The sequence below is a fragment of the Osmerus eperlanus genome, chromosome 9 (assembly GCF_963692335.1).
Source record: "Osmerus eperlanus chromosome 9, fOsmEpe2.1, whole genome shotgun sequence".
Lineage (NCBI taxonomy): Eukaryota > Metazoa > Chordata > Actinopteri > Osmeriformes > Osmeridae > Osmerus > Osmerus eperlanus.
Genome location: NC_085026.1, coordinates 8,585,857 through 8,605,643, shown reverse-complemented (window position 1 = coordinate 8,605,643; position 19,787 = coordinate 8,585,857). Strand labels below are relative to the sequence as shown.

The 19,787-nt window shown below is 53.2% G+C and overlaps 1 protein-coding gene across 2 annotated transcripts in view; it reads left to right on the top strand.

Moving 5' to 3' along the window:
- Positions 1-19,787, top strand: part of aqr (aquarius intron-binding spliceosomal factor) — a 44,305-nt gene that overhangs the window by 6,289 nt on the left and 18,229 nt on the right. For both annotated transcript variants that reach the window (XM_062469203.1, XM_062469205.1), the window contains exons 12-27: positions 1,080-1,196; positions 1,395-1,508; positions 1,937-2,040; positions 3,949-4,051; positions 5,603-5,723; positions 6,124-6,265; positions 6,569-6,747; positions 7,304-7,471; positions 8,714-8,883; positions 10,026-10,267; positions 10,467-10,625; positions 11,611-11,680; positions 13,459-13,569; positions 14,716-14,825; positions 18,310-18,445; positions 19,549-19,758. In XM_062469203.1, coding sequence (XP_062325187.1) covers positions 1,080-1,196; positions 1,395-1,508; positions 1,937-2,040; positions 3,949-4,051; positions 5,603-5,723; positions 6,124-6,265; positions 6,569-6,747; positions 7,304-7,471; positions 8,714-8,883; positions 10,026-10,267; positions 10,467-10,625; positions 11,611-11,680; positions 13,459-13,569; positions 14,716-14,825; positions 18,310-18,445; positions 19,549-19,758 — 2,256 coding nt within the window. The remainder of the gene's footprint in view (positions 1-1,079; positions 1,197-1,394; positions 1,509-1,936; positions 2,041-3,948; positions 4,052-5,602; positions 5,724-6,123; positions 6,266-6,568; positions 6,748-7,303; positions 7,472-8,713; positions 8,884-10,025; positions 10,268-10,466; positions 10,626-11,610; positions 11,681-13,458; positions 13,570-14,715; positions 14,826-18,309; positions 18,446-19,548; positions 19,759-19,787) is intronic.

Here is a 19,787-nt window from a genome sequence, read left to right as displayed (position 1 = left end):
TCTGGGGTCGTCTGTCTGGGGTTGGCCGTCTGGGGTCGTCTGTCTGGATTCGTCTCCCAGCCTGGTCCTCCTGCTCTTGTTCTGAGACTGTGTCCTCTCTGTCACACTGGCCACGCCCCTCAGCTGTTCCTCGTTTTTCCCACGGTCACACCGTTCCACTCTCACTGACCACAGCTCCTCTCATACATGCCATCTTGTACCTCTGGTCCTGTACCAGGTGGCCTAATCCATTGTTTTAGCAATTGTTGCTACCATATCAAATTTTGGTACTGTAGTAAGTCTATAAGGCCTTAATCCTAAAATAACCCGTCCTGATAGGACGTAAGATATCAGTAAACAATAGGACACCGGCTTTTACCCAGTCATGCACCTGTTTGTCATGCTTTATTGCCATGGTCGCTCTTCCTGCCTGTCCTCACTTTACCTTGTTAATATGTAAAGAAGCCCGCAAGCTCTTCTTAAAGGGAGGCCAGATCGATGATCCCTATCGATAGAGAAGGCCTGCCTCAGTGCTGGGAAACTGGTCGGGTTCGGGAGGTGAATTGATCTGTGTGTGACAGGTATAACCCACCTCCCCCTTCCCCATCTATTCGATCCATCCAGAACTGTTCTGGCTCTGCAGGTCATGTGCTGGTTCCCACCTCCCCAGCTTCTGAGTGTGGTTATTACAGTCCAGTTATATTGGTTTATGTTGCACTTACGAGATGATGTTGTTTTTGCCGCGCTGTACCAAGCACTATAGTCGTGAAGAGGTTTTTGTTGCACTGTAGTTGAGGTATCATTGTGAGAAGTGCTGACTTTGCACTTTGCTTCAGACACCCAGTCCGCTCCTTTAATCTGACTACCGGAATACTGTTAGAACGATGCTGCTCTCAGCTCCCGCTGTCCTTTCGACATGCACTGCGTGTCTGGCCTTCGCTGTGTCACTGAGACTGAGGCGCATGGTGAAGCCTGCTACTCCACCCCGCTTCTCCCTTTTTCTCCCTCTTTTCTTTCCGTCCTTCGTTCGCTCTCTTACCCTTGATCTCTCTCTCTCCCTCCCGCCGTCCTCACGTCCTGTCCCCCGTCCCCCCTGCCAGGCCCTGCTCCCCACCAGGCGCTGGTTCAACACCGTGCTGGACGACTCTCACCTGGTGGTGAGCTGCCACCTGTCCAGCCTCACACAGAGGGAGAAGGAGGGACACCTCTTCTGCCAGGTGAGACACACTCACTCTCTCACACACACACACGCACTCTCACACACACACACAGAGAAGCATAGAACTTAATACTTATTCTCTGGCAGCACACCGAAAGGAACACTTCTGTGATGATGTCACACACAAACACACCTGGTCTTCAAAGCCTCCCTATCCCACCTGTTAACCTGTCTGTCTGTCTGTCTCCATCCATAGCTTCTGGACATGCTGAAGTTCTACACGGGCTTTGAGATCAACGACCAGACAGGAAACGCCCTGACGCAGAAGGAGATGACCACCCTGCACTACGACAAGATCACCTCTCTCCAGGTAGGCCCCGCCTACCACCTGGACCTGTTAGGGTCAGTCACGGGGTCCAGGAGAGAGTTGACTCACTGGAAGTAGACCAGACCGCTTTCTGTTAATTTGACTGTGCGCCTGGAGAACATGGATTTATCCTGCAGGGAGAAGGGTGGTATGTCATAAATATTGATTTAGAGTATTGGTTTGGTGCCAGAAACCACATTAGAGAGAGGATATGAACTAAAAATTGATTTATTCCAGGTGTTGAAGTGTATACTGAGGGTCCTGGTAAACAATTGAACACTTGACGCTGTCTGCTCGCAGCTTTCCATCGTGTCGTTAACGTCAGATACGCAGCTGTCCATTTCTCCTCAACATGACTGTGTGGCTGGGCTTGCCCAGACAGACGTATGTGGTGTGCAGTGACTTGACTGTGTGTGTGTTTCCTGTTCCAGAGAGCAGCGTTTGCCCATTTTCCAGAGCTGGAGGACTTTGCCTTGTCCAACGTGGCTGCCGTGGACACACGAGAGTCCCTCACCAAACACTTCGGCCATCTCAGGTGTGTGTGTGTGTGAGAGAGAGAGACAGAGAGAGAGAGAGACAGAGAGAGACAGACAGACAGAGAGAGACAGACAGAGAGAGACAGACAGAGACAGACAGAGAGAGACAGACAGAGAGAGACAGAGAGAGAGAGACAGAGAGAGAGAGACACAGAGAGAGAGACACAGAGAGAGAGACACAGAGAGACAGACACAGAGAGACACAGATAGAGAGACAGAGAGAGACAGACAGAGAGAGACTAACAGAGCCTAAAGCTACTTGCATATCTACGTGTCCATCCGTTCAACCTCTTCATTTCCTTGAATTGTGATAAACACCCTCATCCTGGCTTCCTCATCCTATTAGGCTACATCTGCCCTCCTAAACGTTGTGCTCCTAGCTGGCAGGGAGAGAGCGAGCCCTTGACAGAGCAGCCTGGTACAGCCTGGAGAGAGGGACTCGCCTCATTAATTTAATCGATTCGTCTGAGCTGGAAAATAAAGTCTTTGAACAGCTGTGTTTGTCATATCATATTAGCAAGCGGGATAGCCAAAAGCCCCCTCCCCCTTCTACACACACACACACACACACAAACCCATGCTTTGTAAGGCTGTGTGTGTATGAAACGCTGAATATATGAGCGGGATATACTGTACGCTTCTCTTCCGCGCTAATTAGTCCCCTTTGTTACTTGGCGAGTGGTGTGTCATTTTTCCGGTCGGAGGTGACGCGTGACGAATGATTCTCAGATTTCCATCTCGCACACGCCAGTCCACTCACTTCCCCCCTCTCTCCCCCCCTCCCTCCACCCGACCAGTGTGGGGAGGGCTGCAGCCAACACCAGGTGTAGACAGCCAACACCACAGCATGACCAAGCACTTTCCACGGATCTGCGGGCCGCTTTCTCCCTCCCCCTTTGCTCATCCCTCCATTGTGCATCGTCATGGATAAAGTAGTGTTGATCTGACCCCCCCCCCCCCCCCCCCCCCTCCATCCTCAAAGCTGCTCTTGGAACTCTGGAGATTTAACAAGGCCCTCTCTCCCCCGTTACACAGGACTGTTTAATGCCACCGTATTCCAGCTGCGCTCCTCGCCTGCTAAGCCGCCCACGCCGCCCGCCAGTTCAAATTGACCCCCCCCCTCCCGAACACACACGCAGCGTTCCTCAAACACCCACAGGAACACACACAAGCTGCAAATGACCATTTGTTAGACCCATTTTAGACAGACGCAGATTGCCAGGCAACGCTCTTCACCCCCTCAACTAAAATCCTGTCAGAAGACTCAGCAGACCATGTGACCACTCAGACCTCAGAGGCTCCGTGTGTCTGGAGGTTGTGACGTCCCGTCTCCCCGGACAGCTCAGAGTGACGTCCCCACTGCTGGCTCGTTGCTAAGGCGAGCGCAGGGCAGGTGGCATGGCCCGGGCCACCGGAGGGTACAGAGGGGCCACGTCAGCGCAAACTGCCACCCGCGTTGTCTAACCTGGCATCACGAGGAGCGCCTCACATGCATGCGCACACACACACAGCTCTCTGGCAGGGACGCGTGTGGAGATTGTATGAGTGTGTGTGTGTGTGTGTGCGTTCAGGCTGTGCTGTGTGTGTGTGTGTCTCACAGTCTCATCAAGGCAGCTCTATATGCAGAGAAGCTCCTCCACTCTGAGAGACGGAGATGATGTTTGATTTTCATATTCCTGTCACGTCAGTGTGTGTGGTCAGTGTGTGTGTGGTCAGTGTCCGGCCTGGACCACAGAACAAGTGAAAGATTGTCAAGACTGATTCCTGATCAGATCCCATGTAAAGGAGACCGTAATGTGAGGTAGTGCGGTTTAGCCCTGGAACTGCCACCGCATCAGTTTAAACTCATCAAGTTAATCTCAATGCTGCCTGAGGTCTTAACCCTCTCATCCTGTTCCTCCCCGCAGTCCCAACACGCTCCACCGGGTGGCATCCTACCTCTGCCTGCTGCCAGAGCTGGCTGAAGGCAAGGACACCACCTACGACAAGGAGGTTCTCCTCGAGCTGCTGGTACGTACCGCTAGGGGGGAGGGCGGGGGGCATCTCAATAGTATCTACTGGACTCGTCCTCTCTCATCTGCGTTCCTCATCTGCACGAATCTCACCACACCACAAAACAGGCAGAGGAATCATGCTTTGTCACCATGAGGAGATGAGGCCAGGTTCATCGGGGGCTCTCAGGACCCCCCTACTCAATCTTGGAAAAAAACACAGTTACATATTTATAGGCTTTATTTTACAGCCTGGTTAAACAGCCGCGTCTGGAATCGGTCGTCAGCGGAACAATAAGCGCCCGGAGAGCAATTGCAGCATAATAGGCTCGGTGCGGCTCGTTTAGGAGCCCTTCATTTATGCTTTTGACCTTGGAATTCATACAGCACGCAACATCTGACCACGTATGCCTCCCCTCCCTCTCTCCCTCTTAAATGTGCCCTTTAATCCAATTAGGGGCAGGGTGAGTGAGGAGCCGTAATGGTGGTGGTTGAAGGGGGAGGGGGGGGGCACCAAGCCGTAGCCTTCACTGGTACCAGAGAGGACATGGTAGTCTGATACAGTTCATTGAACCATCCAACCCTAACTTTGAGAATCATACCACACTTCTCTGTGTGACCCCAGACATTCAACTGGAGCGACACTCAGGACCCCCACTCTCACCACGAGCCCAACAGCAGGGCCCCAGGGTGGCCTGAGCTATCCTTCATCACCCTCACTGCCGTCTTCCTCTTTCTTTTTCTCTCTCTTCCTCTCTCTCGCTCACCTCTCTCTCTCTCTCTCCACCCGAGAGGCCCTGAAGAGCAGAGTCTTCATAATTTCATAATCAGCTGATTAGATTGTCAGAGGCCAACATCAGGGGACTCATTTGCGTGCCTGCGGTTGCCCCCGGCAACCAACAACACAATATCTCCCACCATCAGGATGCACACACACGTGTGTGCGTTCGTGTGTGACAATGCCAGAGGCTGGTGGGGGCAATGCAGGTCACACACTGCACAAACTGTACTTGCCGGCCTGGCCTGTGAACATGGCCTAACTTGTTCTCGAGATGGACAAGTACCTATTCTCTCCGTCTTCCCAGCGTAGCATGGCGGCTCGTATGAGTACACACATGAGGAGAGGATTAGACAGCCCGGAGTATGTTTGACACACAGCCACCTCCCGCTCTTCTAGGCCACAGCTTTTGCCCTGACCTAAAATACACACAGGCACATGCGGGCCCGTGTGCGGACACACACACACACACACGACCAAAATAAACAGGTCCACCCCGCACTCCCACACCACAGCTGGCCCGCTGACGGGACAGACACGGAAGTGTGCGTGTCGTGGATGAAAGAGGGGGTTTTGTCACGACAGACGGCGAGCGCTCCGTTTTTCATTGTTCCGTTTTGTGACCTGATTGTTTAAATCCTGTCTGTCTGCGGCCCGTGGATCTGTCCGTTTTATCTGTCTGTTTCTAAGTATTGCTGGGACATTTGTTCATGAACCCAATTTTCCATTAAAACAATTTTTTCTTCCATTTTTGTCTGTCCCTCCTACACGCACACACACACACACACGCAGGTGTCCCGGCATGAGAGGAGAATCTCTCAGATCGAGCAACTTAACCAGATGCCTCTTTATCCAACGGAGAAGATTATCTGGGATGAGAACATTGTCCCCACGGAGTACTACTCTGGTGAAGGTGTGTGTGTGTGTGTCCTACCAGTCCGGCCCCCCTACTGTGTGATCCCCCAGCACAGCCGCTCTTCTCTGCCACCCAGCTGGCACCCTCCTGACGGCCAATCCTCTCTAGCTGGCAGGGGCACCTTCACTAGCTAAGATGTCCTCCATTCAGAACCCCTCTCCCTAATCTCACTGCTTAGGACGGATTAGAACCTCAGTCCGTACCTGGTCCCGTAGATGTCCGCGGACACGACTCAGAGAGCCTGTTTGGATCAGTATTTGTGTGTGTGTGTGTGTGCTCGTACGTGGCACGTATGTGTGCGCACCACATACCTGTTCCAAGTTTCCTGGTCCGCATCAACTATTCCCTTAAACCCGCTCAGTATCTTGGTCAAGCAATGTGTGTGTGTGTGCTCCAGGTTGCCTGGCACTGCCCAAGCTCAACCTGCAGTTCCTCACGCTCCACGACTACCTGCTGAGGAACTTCAACCTGTTCCGCCTGGAGTCCACCTACGAGATCCGCCAGGACATCGAGGACGTGGTGTCGCGGATGAAACCCTGGTGAGCCCCTCAGCGCCTGCGACAACCACCCACACTCTGAGATAGGAACTAGGACGCGGTCCTACGGGTTCTAGAGGGTTGTGTTTACTTGAAGGTTCTCTATGCTTCTATAGCTCTCCTACAGGGAACTCTGAACTCTCACAGACCAGTTTCCTCACAGGCAGTCTGTATAGTAAAGTATAGTATACTATGGTGGGGTGTTTGTGGACAGGCACAGTCTAACCCTTTTATAAGCAGTCAGTTTAGTGGTGTATGTGTGTGGAGAGGCCCAGTCTGACCCCTTCCTCCGCCCCTCCCTCCCAGGTGTTCCGAGTACGGGGGCGTGGTGTTCGGGGGCTGGGCCAGGATGGCTCAGACCATCACCACCTTCTCCATCGTGGAGGTGGCCAAGCCCAACATCGGGGAGAACTGGCCGGCCCGGGTCCGCGCCGACATCACCATCAACCTGAATGTACGCGACCACATCAAGCACGAGTGGGAAGGTAACACACACACACTCTCTCTCTCTCGCTGTCTGTCTCTCCTTCTCCCTTCCAACTATAGGTTACCATGTGTGTGTGTGTCCAGCATTAAATGCAGAGCAACAGTGGAGCTTAAGCAGGCATACGGAGATCTCCCCAGAGTCCAACAATTACCACAGCGATGGATTCATCTGCAATCTATCTATAGATTTTTTGGAGGGGAATCTCCATTGTCCTCCCACACACTAATCCTCTGAGTCTTTGAAACGGCCTGGCTCAATGTCACTTCAATGTTAGGGATATCCTGCTGCCTGGATCCTCTCTCTCTCTTTATTTCTCTCTCTTTCTCTCACCTCCCTCCCCCGCTCTCCTCTTTTACTATTCTGCTTTCTCTGTCTTTTTTGTCTTTCACCTGAGGTGTGATTTGATTTCCTCTGCCCCCCCCCCCCCCCCCCCCATTGTATAATTAGAGCTTCATGTTTTAAAGATCAGGCGAGCGCTGACAGGGCGTTTTCTGTCCCCCCCTTCCATCTCTCTCTCTCTCTCTCTCTCTGTCTCTCTCTCTCCCTCTCTCCAGGCTTGCGTAAGCACGACGTTTGCTTCCTGATCACGGTGCGGCCCAACCTGCTCTACGGCACGCGCTTCGACCGCCGCCAGCCCTTCGTGGAGCAGGCGGGCCTGGTGTACGTGAGAGGCTGCGAGGTGCAGGGCATGCTGGACGACAAGGGCCGCGTCATAGAGGAGGGTAGGTGCGCACACACACACCTTCATCCTCCTCCTCCACCAGACCACTAACCTTCACCTCTCCCTCTAGAAGGTGCCGCGAGCTCTCAAGTTGTCATAGTGACCGTCACAGAGAGACCCGACCCCCGGCTCTCATTAACATTCCATTAACCCTGGGGCGGCAGGCGTGGCCCCTGAGGGCCACCCCCCCCTCGGGCGGCCATCTTAGCTGAGGGCAAGGCCCTCCATGTTTTATTTATTGATCTGCTGCTATGCCATGGGTCACGTCTGAAGACCCTGCCTGTCCAAGGATGGTCTGTGGGAACGGAACACTGCTCACACATAGCTGTCCCCCTCGCACACTCTTTTAGGAGAGGTGATTGGATGATACACACACACACACACACAGAGACCTGGCTTAGGCCCAAAGGATAGAATTTCCCCCGCATGGCTGGGGTGTTTGGTAGCAGGCAGGAATCCCATTTAGATGTCTGCAAAAGCTGCCCTCTCTGCTTCGCTGGCTCCCTGAGGGAATGAGCCCAAAGGCCCTGGCCTGTGTCTGTCTGCGTGTGCGAGAGAGTGTGTGTTTGTGGAATCAGGGTGTAATGCCCGTTCGTGCTGAGGTGGGACATAACACCGTCCGGGCCAGGATTGGAGAGCTAAGCTCTTTTTTTTTTATAGGGAGCAGAGAAGATGCTCTGGGATTTGTGGAACAGCCAGGCGAGGGTGACCTCTAAAAACTGTCCCTGTCGTTTTTAGAGCTTCCTCCCTCCCTCCCCCCCCCCCCCCCCCCTCGTTATCCGTCTCTGATTTCAAGGACGTTGCATGCATAAGTGCATGCCTCTCTGTGTGTGTGTGTCTGTGAGTCTGTGTCTTATATAAGTGTTGACCATTGCCAAATTGAAGCACCATACAGTACCTCATTAGCGTCTGGAGACCAGAGACCACTTATTATCTTGAGGATTATGCAACGCATGTTGAAATGGGTGTGCCCTACATATTATGGGATGTTCACGGTCACATAGCTCATGTTCTGATTGTCCCTACATGCATACAAACACATTGTAGTTGGAAAGCAGGGCTTATTGACGAGGGGACATCCAACTACTCCAAACTATGATCTCAGACCTCTTGGCCAAGAATTGTCGAGCTGCAAAAAACTTAGCGATTTTTAAAGGGGGAGTCTGCGACATTTCGAATGGGCAGTGGGGCAGGCTAACATTCCGCAACGTAGCTGCATTGAAGACGTCTTCCCTCCGCCCAGGTCCTGACCCCAAGCCCAAGCTCCGAGGTGATACTAGAACATACCGCGTGTGGCTGGACCCCAACCAGTACCAGCAGGACATGACCAGCAGCATCCAGAACAGTACCGAGGACCCGTACGAGAGCTTCAATATCATCATGAGGCGCAAGCCCAAGGAGAACAACTTCAAGGTAGTGCCACGGTGCCCTCTCTCCCTTCACCTGGAACCCCCACACCCATCACCTTCTCCCTGTCTCCCTCTCTACTCCTTCCATAACCTCCCCTCCTCTCTCTACTGTTTTCTCACACACACACACACACACACACCACCTCCATCCTACCACTGTCTGGAAAGTCTGATAGACTCAACCCTGAGTAGAGCCACTTCAAGGTAGCACAGCGAGCGCTCCTCGACCTCTAACCCAGACACAAAGCCTTCATCCAGCGCTCCTCTACCCCTTCCTCCATCTCGTCGACGGAACCCTGCCCTCCAGGCCTTGAGCCCCCACTCCAGCGCTGGGTGATGAATCACTCCAACTGGGCTGCTGGGGTGGTGATGATGGGGGGGGGGGGGGGGGGGGTGACCTTGAACTCTCCCCTTACACACACACACACACACACACACACACACTGGGAGCATGCCTGTGGTTTGTACACATTATTGGATCAGGTTTCCTCTGAGAAGCTGCCACTGGCAGGCAGGCCAGAGGAGGGTTTCCATGATGACAACTGTCGTTGTTTTTTCTCCCTCGTTACTTAGGTTCATCTTGTGTTTTCTCATTAGTTTAGGCTCTTTAAGATGTATTAGCTGTTATGTCGTTCACGGTGGTCATTGTTAACGATTTGATTTTAAATAAGTAGTATTCATTGATCTCATTGATCATTTCTATTCTCCTGATGCTGTTATGCATTCTCGCAATGTCATATTAAGTCTTTTCCAAAGTTCCTGGATACTTTTGACCATGAAAGTGAAAACCACTCGTCTGGCTCATGGTGAAACTCCCTGCTGATTCACAGCGGAGAGATAAGCACAGGCAGGATAGCAGGCATTTGGCAGCTCATTAAAACATTGACAAGCCCCCCAAAAAATCGACCTACTTTCATCAAACTGGCCCAAAATAAATGTCGTGATCTCAACGTTCTCTTTCATGTATGGATCCATCTCCTCAGATTTGAAGTATTTTGTGTCTGACAGGTGTGGGTGGTGATGTTATGTGATGTCTCACGTATTGGGAAATCATTAGCTGTAACAACACTATATCTTTCACCACGGCGGGGTGGTCGTGAGCAGTGACCCCGAGCGGTGACCCTGAGTTTCTCCTCATTCCCTCAGGCCGTCCTGGAGACCATCAGGAATCTGATGAACACCGAGTGCGTCGTCCCCGACTGGCTCCACGACATCATCCTGGGATACGGTGACCCAGGCAGCGCCCACTACTCCAAGATGCCCAATCAGATCTCCACGCTGGACTTCAACGACACCTTCCTGTCCCTCGACCACCTGAAGTCTTGTTTCCCCGGTTACACGGTCAAGGTCACCGAGGAGAACCCTGACCTTCAGATACCCCCCTTCCGGTAGGGGTCATAGGTCATGCTACACCGTAGAACAGAATGGAGAATTAATTGAGGAAAAAATAAGTAGTTCAGTTCAATGTACTCCTGAGATCAAATCCTTTCTCGCTTGTCCTCATAGGTTAGACATCCAGAAGAATACAGAATGAATGTTTAAATCAGTTGCTGCACACATCTGACCGTGAGCTTGTCTGTCTTTCAGAATCAAGTTCCCAATTCAGAACAGGGCAGACAAGGGCAAGAAGAGGAAGGCAAATGAGGAAGAGGAGGAGGAGGAGAAGAAGGAGGAAGACCGGATTTTGGTGGTGGAGCCTCACGTCCCCGTTAACCGGGGGCCGTACCCCTACAACCAGCCCAAACGGTGAGTGGAAAGGTCAATTGTTGACCCCTGGGGGGTGGGTAAGGGTAACCCTGTGCATAGGTCAAGGCCCTGACTTCCACACCATCAGTCCCAGCTCATCTGGCTCCAGCGTGTCCACAGGCCCCACATACTGGACACCAGCAATAGCACCACTTGTACTCTGACCTCAGACCTCTCTCCCCAGCCTCAGAGCCCTCCTTAAGCCTCAGACCTCTCTCCCCAGCCTCAAAACCTTCCCCCTGTCTCAGAGCCCCCCCCTCATGTTCAGCTCCAGGACTGGAGTGGATTGCGTGCTTCAACCCCTAACATGCTTCCCTGTCTAGCACAAATTTAGCCTCCCCCCCACCACCACCAACACAGCAACCACCTCCCAAAAGCTTAAGTACCATACGCCCTCAGCAAGCCTAGCCTACAGTGGATAAACTTTCACTGTGCAAAAAACCCCACAGAGGCTTAAAGTGTTTGCATATCTGTCAGGGGAGATCTGAGCGTAGGTTTTTGTTTGTGCGCAAAGTTGGTCGTTTGGACGCCCCACCGTTCTATCTCACACCTCAGGGACCGTTGTTAGTTTGCCGTGTGATGTCTGTTACGTTAAGTCTGCCTCGCATCTTAGCTCCCAAACAAACCCAGCCCGGCGCCTCCCAACCTGCCCATGTCAAACTAGGTTGTTGATATTTAAATGTTAATCGCACCCGGGGAAGAAAAAAAAAGAGTCCCTTGAATTGCCTCCTCGTGAGATTGTCGCATTCATCTGATGCTAACTAACTCAGTGTCTTAAAGTTGCACTTTGATATTGAAATCTAATGAGCAACAACAAGTCCTTCGGGTACCTTGTCTGAAACGCCTTTCATGATGGTTTCAAAGCGCCACAGCGCCCCAAACAGACGCCTCTGAAAACACCCGCTTTGCTTCTTTAGAGGTCTCAAACGTGACTCCCCCGATGCTTTACATGCTAACCGTTTGGAAATGTGTTTTTTTTTAACAGAAACACCATCCAGTTCACCCCCACTCAGATGGAGGCTATTCGTGCTGGGATGCAGCCAGGACTGACCATGGTAAGAACCTCCACCACCCCCTCCACCGCCCCAGCTCCACCGCCACCTCCACCGCCCGCCCCCTCCACCGCCCGCCCGCCCCCTCCACCGCCCGCCCCCTCCACCGCCCCAGCTCCACCGCCACCTCCACCGCCCGCCACCTCCACCGCCCGCCCCCTCCACCGCCCGCCCGCCCCCTCCACCGCCCCAGCTCCACCGCCCGTACCCCCACCGCCCCAGCTCCACCGCCCCCTCCACCGCCTGCCCCCTCCACCGCCCCAGCTCCACCACCCCAGCTCCACCGCCACCTCCACCGCCCGCCCCCTCCACCGCCCGCCCCCTCCACCGCCCCAGCTCCACCGCCCGTACCCCCACCGCCCCAGCTCCACCGCCCCCTCCACCGCCCGCCCCCTCCACCGCCCCAGCTCCACCGCCCCAGCTCCACCGCCACCTCCACCGCCCGCCCCCTCCACCGCCCGCCCCCTCCGCCGCCCGCCCCCTCCACCGCCCCAGCTCCACCGCCACCTCCACCGCCCGCCCCCTCCACCGCCCGCCCGCCCCCTCCACCGCCCCAGCTCCACCACCCCAGCTCCACCGCCCCAGCTCCACCGCCCGCCCCCTCCACCACCCCAGCTCCACCGCCCCAGCTGCACTCCTGGTCTGGCCCTCTCCACACCCCTGGCTGGCTGGCTGGCTGGCTGGCTGGCTGGCTGGCTGGTTGGCTGTGCTGTGCTGGCTGAATGCCAGTGCAGACCGGTGCCGTTGAAAGGCTACCCATAGCCCACCACTGAAGTAATCGTGTGGCTGGCTGGCATGCACACACATACATCCAGCCACACCTAGCATGTCGTTACGCTCACACACACACCATTAACCACACACCTCCCGTTTTGCACATAATCACACACATGCACAGACCCCTTGTTTTCCAATGCAGCCTGCTCCAATTCTCTATCATTTTTCTGACTCAAACACACACTGCTCGCACACACACACACACACGCGTGCACACACTGCTCACAGGCCACTGTGAGTGGCTCGCCGGCAGTGCATTGGTGGGCTGATGACTGGCAGCTGGCAGAGGGGCTGGGTGTTGTTATTTATCGTAGCGCCGCCGGGAGTAAACATGGCAGGCTGGTTCTCAACACAGTCGTAAAACAAGTGAGCCTGCATGCCTCTCCTCACCCGACACCCCCCCCCCCCCCACACACACACATACAACTCGCCCCCCCACCACCTCCTCCCCTCCCTGGCACGTCGCTGACTCGTTAGCAGCCAAGCCAGGACCTCTGGCCCTCCTCCCTGCCACCCTTCACCAGTAGTGGCCGCGCCCTGGAGCTTCTCCTAGGGAGGGGAACCACGGAGATGGTCTGTATCAGAGACGTTACTCCTGAGGGCCTCGGCTGTTCTGGATTGAGTTGAAATGCAGGCCTCCTGAAGGTCAAGGAGGTTTTCCCTTCTGTCCGTGTCCCTCTCTCCTACTCTCCGTCTATCTCGCTCGCTCCGTCTCTTCTTCTCTCTCTTTGTCTTTCTCCCCGTGTCCTTGTCTGTGTGTTCAGGCTGTAGGGATGACCTAGCATGCCAAGCAGCAGGGTTGCATGTCCCCAGCTTTGAACAGGCAGTGTGTGTGTGTGTGTTTGTACAGGACCTGACAGGCTTAGAGCCCCCTGTCAGAACCACTATGTTATCTCTGAGGCTGTTACCTAACTGTTACCTTTCTCCTCTCTTTCCTGTCTCTCTGCTCTCATCTCCCTACCCCGTGCTACTCTCTCTCTCTCTCCACCCCCCCCCCCCCCCAGGTTGTTGGACCCCCAGGTACAGGAAAGACAGATGTGGCCGTCCAGATCATCTCCAACCTCTACCACAACTTCCCTGAACAGAGGACCCTCATTGTCACACATTCTAACCAGGTAGGGGACAAACACACACACACACACATAGTATATACACACACCCTTGTGTACTGCACCTCCCCATTTCTAAACCCCCATGTTTCCCTGTGGTTGGTCTTGGTGTAAAAGCATGTTAAGTGTCCCTATTACATCTCTCAAACAAACCTCGGGGAGAGAAACACAAAGGGGAAGAGAGACCGAGTACCGAAAGACGTACGAAGGGAGATGAACAGACCGGGAGAGAGAGATAGGGGGGGTCCTATAAACCGACAGGTAGATAGGCAGACAGACAGAGAGACAAAGGCAGACCGAGAGATAGGGAGAGACACGCTGATAAGAGACACAGATAAGAGAGACACAGAGCAGTGCGACCTGCCAGGCCCATTCACAGCTATGTCCCAGAACGGCCCATTAATCAGGGAGTCAGATGGCTGAGTGGTGAGGGAGTCGGGCTAGTAATCTGAAGGTTGCCAGTTCGATTCCCGGCTGTGCCAAATGACGTTGTGTCCTTGGGCAAGGCACTTCACCCCACTTGCTTCGGGGGAATGTCCCTGTACTTACTGTAAGTCGCTCTGGATAAGAGCGTCTGCTAAATGACTAAAAATGTAAAATGTAATCACACTAATAAAGTCCCCCAAGAAGTTGGAGAGGGAAAATTAAAACTGGAGCTCCCCTGTGGCCATAGCCTTGTAGGTTCACTATTTAATCAGAACGTAATCTGCCCCCTTTCTCTTCCCCCCCCCCCCCTCCCCAAATTCAGGCAGCAAGCTGGCAGAATCGCTAAATACAGTTATGAAAAAGCCTGCTCCATCTCCCCCGACACATTCTGTTCTCCCATGTCAATTTGTCATCGCAGAGCAGGTCTGCTCCCTCACATGCTAAGCAATCTTAATTCAAAGCACTGGAGGGGATGGGAGGATGTTGTTCTTGTAGAAAAAACGTTCTCCAGCCGCTGCAGGAAACTCGAGCATGAAATTCTAAGCCAATATGTTCCGAAGACCCGGATAACCATGCGAAGGGCCTGTAATCTCTTCCGTGCGTGTGTTCTTAGTTAGTCGTCGTATTAACTGACATACATATACACAGAACAAATCAAGTTCAACGTCAGATTGTCTTTTAATGATGATAAACAGGCAGGTAATTGTGTGTGTGTGTTGTTGGCAGGCTCTGAACCAGCTGTTTGAGAAGATCATGGCGCTGGACATCGATGAGCGACACCTTCTGCGTATGGGCCACGGAGAGGAGGAGCTGGAGACGGAGAAGGACTTCAGCAGGTGAGGACCACCATACTGATCTCTCACACACACACACACTGCAGACACACCTCACTGGGTACTGCTGTAATACCTATCTCTCTCTCACACACACACACACACACACACACACACACACTGCAGGCACCCCTCACAGGGTAATACTATAATACTGATCATCACACCCACGCACACACTCAACAGTCACCACTATCAGGATAATACTGACTACACTCTCACACACACACACACACAGCTACCCACACACACCATTAGCTTTAAGCCAACACAGTGACAGGCCTAGTCAATACTCCCCATGTTCTCCTCCATGGCCCGGGGCCTCTTCATTAGGCACGGCTGTTCCTCCACACCCCCCAGGCCCAGTCTCCCAGCCCTGCCTCATTAAGCAGCACCACGGGCCCCGGGTGCAGGGCCCTCCCTCAGTCCAGGTTTTAGCGACCCATTTGAGGCTTGTTTGTCCGAGCAGGTGGTCAGGCTGGAACAGTGAAGGGAGGAGACCTCCTGGGTTGAACTGAGCCGTAAACTGACTGTCAGCCACTGTGCCCTGAAGGGGCCTGCTTAGGAAGGGAAACTTCCAACTTGTGTGGGATTCGTGTCCTGTACTCTGATTCATGCAGACACACACACAGAGAGAGAGAGAGAAGAAGCACACACAGTTGTACTAGTTGTTTGTGTGCCAGAGGCAATGCAGGGAGCTGTTTGCTTTTAGACGAGGAGACCCACTAGAGTCTTACCCAGGACTGCCCCTGTGCTTCTCACACCCACATTGTGTGTGTGTGTGTGTGTGTTGTGTGTGTGTGTGTGTGTTGTGATTCCTGAAATGCCCTGAGGGACATTGACTCAGTCCCAGCCCGTCCCAGACACAGAGTGAGGGAAGCCAGCACACTTTAGACCACTTACCACAAACCTGAGAGGGGGATGCCGAGGAGAGGAAGAGAGAAATGGAGAGAGCTCTCAACATCAGAGGATACCCAAAACATTCACAGTTGGATGACTGCCGCAATTTCTTACATATATCTTTTTTTTTTTTTTTACCCCTGCTCGCCTTTTTCCTGAATCAGACGAATGTTTTCACGTTTAAAGTTGCCCATCTGTGTTCAAACACATAAAGGGCCCTGGGATAAAAATAACCGGACCTCATTGAATATTCATCCCATCCTTCTATTTCCAGCGTGTTCTCGTGCAGTCTGAGATTGGTAGCAACACACAGCAGGGCTGTCGAGACCAGTTGGGCCCTGTGGATCCTCCGTGTCTTGGTTTTACAGCACAATGCGTACAAGAAATGGTTTTATGAACAATACCATGATAAACATGCAATTAATAACAAAGTAGTTTGGGGATGTTGTCATCATGATGCGTCCTGGGTGAATTTGAGCCACGTGAGAGACAGCAGACTAGCATTGACAGACACCAGTTTTTTGTAAAGATGAGATTTTCGTTAGAAGAATGGACGCTGCAGACTCGCTCCCAGCCTCGACAAATACTCTCTCAGCCTCTACAGACTCTCCCAGCCTCGACAAATACTCTCTCAGCCTCTACAGACTCTCCCAGCCTCGACAAATACTCTCTCAGCCTCTACAGACTCTCCCAGCCTCGACAAATACTCTCTCAGCCTCTACAGACTCCCCCAGCCTCGACAAATACTCTCTCAGCCTCTACAGACTCTCCCAGCCTCGACAAATACTCTCTCAGCCTCTACAGACTCTCCCAGCCTCTACAAATACTCTCTCAGTCTACAGACTCTCCCAGCCTCGACAAATACTCTCTCAGCCTCTACAGACTCTCCCAGCCTCGACAAATACTCTCTCGGCCTCTACAGACTCTCCCAGCCTCTACAAATACTCTCTCAGCCTCTACAGCCTCTCCCAGCATCTACAAATACTCTCTCAGCCTCTACAGACTCTCCCAGCCTCTACAAATACTCTCCCAGCCTCTACAGGCTCTCTCAGCCTCTACAGACTCTCCCAGCCTCTACAAATACTCTCCCAGCCTCTACAGGCTCTCCCAGACTCTCTCAGCCTCTACAAATACTCTCTCAGCCTCTACAAATACTCTCCCAGCCTCTACAGGCTCTCCCAGACTCTCTCAGCCTCTACAAATACTCTCCCAGCCTCTACAGGCTCTCCCAGACTCTCTCAGCCTCTACAAATACTCCCTCAGCCTCTACAAATACTCTCCCAGCCTCTACAGGCTCTCCCAGACTCTCTCAGCCTCTACAAATACTCTCTCAGCCTCTACAAATACTCTCCCAGCCTCTACAGGCTCTCCCAGACTCTCTCAGCCTCTACAAATACTCCCTCAGCCTCTACAAATACTCTCCCAGCCTCTACAGGCTCTCCCAGACTCTCTCAGCCTCTACAAATACTCTCTCAGCCTCTACAAATACTCTCCCAGCCTCTACAGGCTCTCCCAGACTCTCTCAGCCTCTACAAATACTCCCTCAGCCTCTACAAATACTCTCCCAGCCTCTACAGGCTCTCTCAACCTCTCCAACATGCTGACTCCCTCCACCCCAGTAAACCACAGTCCAATTAGCACTGGATATTGGTCTGAAAACCCCCTCCTCTCACCAGCGAACAAAGGGAAGGTTGCAGCGTTGCTAATTAACGATACCTCTCCTCCTTCCTCTACCCGTGTCCTCCCGCTTAATGAGATATCAAAGTGGTGTTTGGGAGAGGAGAAAGGGATGGAAGAAGAGAGCCACTGTGAGACACCCTCGCGTTCCGTTCTAATTGAGTGTGTTTCCTGTGCGTTTGTGTGTGCGTCGTCTCGGATACATAGCTAGTCGCAGGTCTTTTGTCATTAGAAAACAAGGTCAGTACTTCTTTTAATGCTATCTCCAGCCAATGTGATTCTGATTGAATTATCTGCTGAGCAGCTTAGCGTGGGTCTATAAATAGAACACACCTCGTCCGGGTATTATCCCCGCCCCTCAGAATGTGACTTGGCATGTCCTGGTGTTACCGAATAATCGCACCCAGTTGTTATTATTATTATGGTGAGGCCTGATCAGATGACTTTGTTTGAGGCTTTCTTTCATACACGCTGGTCTGGTATTCATTAAGTTTGACAGTCATAAGAGATGCCCCAAAAAATAGTTACGTATAAATCCGTATTATTATATTTACATATGCACGCATATAGCAATTGTGTATATACTGAACATCTAGAGTATCATCACTGCTGCAACAGCATTAGGCCCATTCATTTTCAATGGTATTTCATGCCTACATCAGTTATGTCCTTTATCATCTCACCAACAGCCCTTATTAGTAATCCCATTGAGTTAGCTATAGATTGATCTGATTGGATTATTATTGGTGGGGAGGGGGGGGAGGGGGAGGGAGGCCCAGAGGAGCTCTTATGAAGGTTATGGAAACCTAGATGGGAGGAGGAAAGGTGGAGGGGGGTGGGGTGCATGACAAAGTACTCCTTCACCACATCCTGTTTGTGTGTGTGTGTGTGTGTGTGTGTGTGTGGTCAGGTATGGGAGGGTGAACTACGTGCTGGCCAGGAGGCTGGAGCTGTTACGGGAGGTGGGGCGCCTGCAGGAGAGCCTGGACGTCCCTGGAGATGTGTCCTACACCTGCGAGACGGCCGGACACTTCTACCTCTACCAGGTGAGGGGCTTCTGTCTGCCTGGGTGTGTTGACGTGGTTACGCCTCTACCTCTACCAGGTGAGGGGTTTCTGTCTGTCTGGGTGCGTTGACGTGGTTACGCCTCTACCTCTACCAGGTGAGGGGCTTCTGTCTGGCCGGGTGCGTTGACGTGGTTTCAACGCGGCTTGTCTGACCGCCTCCGGTCTTATTTACCATCATTAGAACGGCTCAGCTGTCTCGTCTGGTGATCTCCCTGCCCCCGCCACACCCCGCACCGCTTCCGGGTGCGTCCTCCTAGCGTGATGTGACAGTACTCAAACCCCTCATCTCCTTCTCTCACTCCAGCGTTTTCGCCCAGACAGCGAATATCTAAATATTATCCCCGGCTGTTTATTCCCGTCACCTCATTACCGCTCGCGGGGCTCCAGGAAGAGTGCCACAACAGACAATTATGACGCTGCACCCCCGACCACCCCACCCCCTCCTCCTTCCTTGAGCCCGAAATAGACGATGGTGATAAAGAACCTTTTAGAAGAGAGAGGGGACCAGCGGCGGCTGTCATACCCGGCAGAACCGAGAGCTTACATAACCCTCCCAGGTCTGGAGTAAAGGAGACTAGCCTCCCTGTCTGGGGGGGGGGGGGAGTGGACATTTTAAGGGTTGAGGAGTGCAGTGGAGAGAGAGGGGGGAAGAGAGGACAAACAGGCGTGCAATGGAATGGAGGGATGGACCATGAGTGGAATAGAAGAGAGTAGAGGGACAGAAGGGGCTAGGGCAGTCATGGAGGCGGAACAAGGGGATTTGATAGATGGGGAGAGGAAATGGATGGATGGAGAGGAGATGGATGGAGAGGGGATGGATGGAAAGGGGATGGAGAGGAGAGGGATGGTAGGAGTTGTATTCTAGAGTGAAGCAATAAGTTCTCATGTGAGTTTTAGAATCGGATGAGTGCGATGACCCTCGTTCACCTCTGGGGTCTCAACACAGTAGTCTGCGTTCAAAGCTTCTGTGTTGCGTTTTTACGTCTGCCTGTGCGCGCGTGGAATATCAGCGACGCGCCGTCCCCCTTGTTCCAGACCGTGACATCCGAGAGGGGCTCTCCCCCCTCCCTCTCTCGTCCCAGGTGATGTCTCGCTGGGAGGAGTACATGAGCGAGGTCAGGCCCAGGCAGGGCCGCGTGGTGGAGGCGGGGGCGGTGGCCGCCCACTTCCCCTTCCACAAGTACTTCTCCAACGCCCCCCAGCCCGTGTTCAGGGGCCGCGCCTACGAGGAGGACATGGACATCGCCGAGGGCTGCTACCGACACATCAAGAAGATCTTCACCCAGCTGGAGGTAAGCAGGTCACACTGGTCGGCACGCGC